This window comes from Protopterus annectens, chromosome 11.part0 (genome assembly GCF_019279795.1).
Source record: "Protopterus annectens isolate FY-2018-M chromosome 11.part0, PAN1.0, whole genome shotgun sequence".
NCBI classification, from domain to species: Eukaryota; Metazoa; Chordata; order Ceratodontiformes; family Protopteridae; genus Protopterus; species Protopterus annectens.
Genome location: NC_056745.1, coordinates 879,336,177 through 879,341,176, shown reverse-complemented (window position 1 = coordinate 879,341,176; position 5,000 = coordinate 879,336,177). Strand labels below are relative to the sequence as shown.

At 38.1% G+C, this 5,000-nt stretch overlaps 1 protein-coding gene across 5 annotated transcripts in view; it reads right to left on the bottom strand.

Annotated features, from left to right (window-relative positions):
* Positions 1-5,000, bottom strand: part of USP15 (ubiquitin specific peptidase 15) — a 2,212,142-nt gene that overhangs the window by 137,115 nt on the left and 2,070,027 nt on the right. For all 5 annotated transcript variants that reach the window (XM_044088282.1, XM_044088284.1, XM_044088285.1 and 2 more), the window contains one exon: positions 1-13. This exon is cut by the window's left edge and continues 91 nt beyond it. In XM_044088282.1, the coding sequence (XP_043944217.1) occupies positions 1-13 (13 nt within the window). The remainder of the gene's footprint in view (positions 14-5,000) is intronic.

Below are 5,000 nucleotides of genomic sequence, written 5' to 3'. Positions count from 1 at the left end.
CATATCTAGGTCACTGGTTAAAGAAAATTCAAACAAAATTTAGTGAAACGTGAGTAAAAATTTTTCACCCATGTTGCATTATGTTATTAAAATGGTACACATCTATTAAACGCAGATCTTAACAAAGGAACAAAAAAAGACATTAAATTTCAGTTTTTTTAAGTGATGTACTGATATTTGTCAAGCTACCTTCCAGAAACTGAATATGTTTTTGATAATTTAATATTTTAGAGTTAAAGCACAAGCCTCATTCATATTTTTCTGCATGTGGCAGGAGTCCACATCCTCAGATTTTTTTCCATCACTAAATAATTGAAGTAAAATAACTGCTTGATAAGAGCAGCTACATACATACTTTAATACTTGTCCTAAGTCTGCAATACTTTTTGAAAATATAAAAAAAGAAGTTATGTACTTACCATATAATGTTCCATCTGTGGTGTTCTTCATTTATCCTTGACATACGGGACTCTGTTCTGACTCTTAGAACTGGCTCGGCAGTTATAACAGCTCACACGAACCAAAAAACTCCTGAGCTAAGTCCCTACCCAGAATGCCTCTCTCTAGATTACCTCAGATTGAGTTTGCAGCGACAATGATAAGGAAAAGTATTGCTATAACCACTGAAGAGGCTACGTCCAAGGTCATACATGAGGTAACAATTAACCAGGACTAAAATTCGTTCCTTCAAGGAGTTTGAAGGAGGGTGTGGTGTCAAGAATAAATGAAGACTGACAACACAGATGGAACGTTATGGTAAATACATAACTTCTTTATCAGATGTTGTCAATCTTTATTTATCCTTGACTTATGGGATAGAGTCCCTAGCCACCTTATGGAAGGATAATCTTGAGCACCATAGAACCAAAAGATGCTTTTCCCCTGGAAACCAAATCCACTTTGCAATGAGTGATAAAGATATGTGGAGAAGCCCTAGTGGTGGTTGCACACGTCATCCATGGAAGCCTTAGTGTGGAAAACAACAGACGTGGCTATAGCCCTTGTAGAGTGTGCTTTAACTGGGGCTGTTAATTGGAGGTTTTTCTTAGTGTAGGATAAAGGTTATGCATTCTCTTAACCACTTAGATAATGTGACGTTTGAAACTAGTAGACCTTTTGGAACTGGAAGGAGAACCCTAAACTTTTAGAAAAACGTGAACTACTGTGGCAGCTGAAACTGAACTCTTTTAGAAAACTGGGGCTTAATTATTATTGCTACATAAAAAGCATACTAGATCTCAGAAAACTGACCCACTGTTTAAAAGACTATTAAAAGACAGATATGGGACTGATTAAGGCTGACATTACTTGCTTATTACTGTGTTTAAAAACAAATATCAAACACCGTTTACTTCTTTTAGCACTAACTTACAATGTTACAAAGGACATGCTTTAGGTGGCTCATATATACATTAATAATTTTTGATGGCTCCACATTAAATGCTCCTTTAGATTTTAAACTGAATACTTTTGTAACACTTTTTCCTTTTAGGCAGTGAAAGTCTGATATTGCACACAATGTGTATGGGCTTAGTGTTTTTCTTTTTCTGTTTTAAAGGTTGCAGTTACTCTTACACACTCAAACTAAGCGTTTTCTTAGTTAGATGCCACACTTGAACGGATCCCCGTGGCTTTAGTGGTTTATTTTTAACATTTATCACTGTATTTCCAGCCTTGCAATTATTTTTGTTTTTTCATCCTACTCAGGTTTTCAGTTGTTTATCTATACACATGTTCATTCATTTTATGATTTGTTTTTGACATACAAACCTGATGAAGTATTTATTAGATACAAAAACAATCTTTTGTTAAACGTATATTTATTAATATTTATTCGGATAAATGTCTATTGGTAAATCTTTTTGTTAGTCATTTTTAGTTAGCTTCTTAATTAATAAAGTTTTGATAAGTTGGTCTTAGATTGTAATTTGTCTCCAGTTTCAGCTTTAGGTAGCACAGTCTCCGATTAAATTACTACAGTGTTAAGGGGGAGGGGGGACTTGGCTAAAGTAATGATTCTAATGCTTCTATTGCACTTAAAACAATCTCTGTAACTACTCCCTTGCTCCAAACAACCTGATTATATATAAATAAGAAATGTTTTTGATGCTGCTCATTACACTCAACTAGGATCACTTGTTTGTGTGTTTTAATAAAGGATATTCCATTTTTAACTCAACTGTGGTCTACCTACTGTTTTCTATTTGATTATTTTGTAGCAGATACTTTACAGTTATATTTTACAATTCAATTTTTATTAAGTGAACTAAGTGCTTAACATAACTTAGGAAGTGAACATCACACCTTCCACACTGTGAAATGTCTTCTTGGTTTGTTTTGTCCATTTTCATTCTTCCTCAACTTATGGGTCTTGGAACCAACTTGGCTGCTTTTACCTGACTCATGGATCCAGTTATCAAGTTCCTCCCTTTACCTATAATGCCCCACTCTCCTAGTATACCTCAGATTGAGTTTACTGACCCAAAAGTAACATATACATGACACTCTACTGCAAAAAAGAAGAAAAATTATAATTAATTTTAGCTCAAAAAGTACAGTTGTGTACCTACCATAAATGTAGATATTCGAGTGTATTCACTGTTGCAGTCATTACACTTGGGTTATCTGCTGGCAGGCTACCCACAGTCGGCCATAATTCCAAAGTCTAGGTCTGGCGTCGGTTGCTGTCACCTCCTCCCTGACGTCAGTGCACCAGGAGTATAAAAGATGCAGGCAACGCCATTTTCTTCAGTTTTTCTTGCCCCAGATGTCAGATGCCCCCATAATGGAAGGCTAAAAAAAATTATGCCAATAAGTATGCATGCACAACAATAACATTTCCTTCATTTACAAGCAAATACACCATGTAGGTTGTATACGATAGAGAAGTACAGAAAAGTCCCAGTAAAGAAAAGGGGATGGTGGGAGGGTAACCTGGACTGCAACAGTGAATACACTTGAACATCTACATTTATGGTAGGTACACAACTGTAATATGTTCATAGTGTTTCACTGTTGCAGTCATTACACTTGGGTTAAATCCCAAAGCTGAGGTTGGGTGGCTGGGTCTAAATTGGATTAGGAGAGGCTATAAGGCCCTGCAGAACTGCAGTGGCGAAGCCTGCTCTAGATTTAGAGTAGAGAGGTAAGTGGTAGTGCTTGGTAAAAGTGTGCACTGAACTCCAAGCTGCAGCCTCTAAAATGTCTTTGGTTGGTACTCCTCTGAGGAAGGCTGCTGCTCTGGTAGAATGTGGCCTAATGCCCTTAGGCACTGAATAGCAGAAACGAATGCAGTGGCCTATCCATTTTGAAATGGTCTGCTTTGAGATAGCCTTTCCTTGTGATCTTGCAGCATATGCCACCAAAAGTTGCTCAGTCTTTCTGAATGCTTTAGTTCTGTCCAAGTAGAAGCGTAGCTGTTTGTGTATGCAGGAGTCTCTCACCCTTATTCTGTGGGTTTGGATAAAAGGTGGGCAAATGAATTGTTTGGTTAAGGGCCACACTGGACACTACCCTTAGGCATAAAAGTAGGGTTTGTCCTCAGAGAAATGATGAAAAATGACATGAGTGCCTGCAACTCTGAGACTCGTCTTGCAGAGGTTATTGCTAGGAGCAGAGCTGTTTTCCATAAGAACTTTATTTCAGCTGTGTTGTTGGCTGGCTCAAAAGGCGGCAGTGTTAGTTTTTCCAAAACATAATTGAGATCCCATGCAGGTGTTGGTGCTCTCCTTGGGGGTCTTATGTTTTTAGCCCCTCTGAGGTACTGTCTTAGTAACGGATGTGAAAAAATAGGTGGTTCCGTATTGTAATGAGCTGAAATGGCAGAGGCATGGATTTTAATTGATGAAAAAAATAGGCATTTGTCCAGCATCTCAGTTAGATATTGTAAAATCTGAGGAATATTTGGTACAATCGTGTCAATTCCTTGTGCCTGGTTCCAGGCACAGAATCTCTTCCATTTTTCTGCATAAGATTTTTAACATCCATCACTGCTTTAGAGAGAGTTGTGTTATGAATGGCTACATTATTCGCCATGCTGCCAGATTTAGGGTCCTGAGTTGGCTGTGCCAAATCTGATTGTTTCGTTGAGTCAGTAAATGAGGAATCAGAGGTAATGTCCAGGCTGGGCCTTGAGACAAGCTCTTTAGGATTGGATACCAGTGCTGGCGGGGCCAGTCTGGGGCAATCAGAATAATTTTTGGCTTCTCTTGTCTGACCTTTAGGAGTACCTTGGGGAGGAGAGGCAGAGGAGGAAAGGCATACCCTATAAGGTTTTTCCAGCTGAATGACAGGGCATCCACTTTCCATGCTTGTTTGTGATAAGTCCTTGTGCAAAATCTTTGCAGCTGGCAGTTGTGAGGGGAGGCAAATAGATCTATGTCCCGGCATACCCATTTCTTTATCATCATGCTGAAAACTTGTGGATCCAGTTGCCACTCGTGGAGATCCGTGAGGTTTCTGCTTAGCTCGTCTGCCACAGTATTTGTCTTTCCTGGCAGGAATTGTGCTTGCAGGTGTACTTGATAAGTCATGGCTTGTCTGCAGAGGAGGTAGGAATGTGTGCCTCCTTGCTTATGTACCACATGACTGTAGTATTTTATTTTATTTATTTATTTTACATTTGTTGACCGGGCTAGTCTATCTGGATATATGTCCATTTTCAGTAGAGGCCCGGGGAGAAAAGCTCCAATGAGTATTACATGGTTTCAGAAGGTGTTACAAAAGAAGTAATAACAAGTATAAAACTAACAGTAAACAACTAGTAAATGAATTTTTTTTTTTTTAATCAGGAGATTGCATATTACAATCTGAGAACCAAAAAATACATAAACTACAACCTATGTAAGGTGCTTCACAAAGAACATTACAATACAAAAAAATAATACATACATTTTATAAGAGGAATGCTGAAGTGTAATGAGAGGTAAAGAAAAGCTGAAAGGAGTGTAGAGAGAGAAAAAAATAGGGAAGAAGGAAAGTAAAGAAAAAAGGAGAACAGA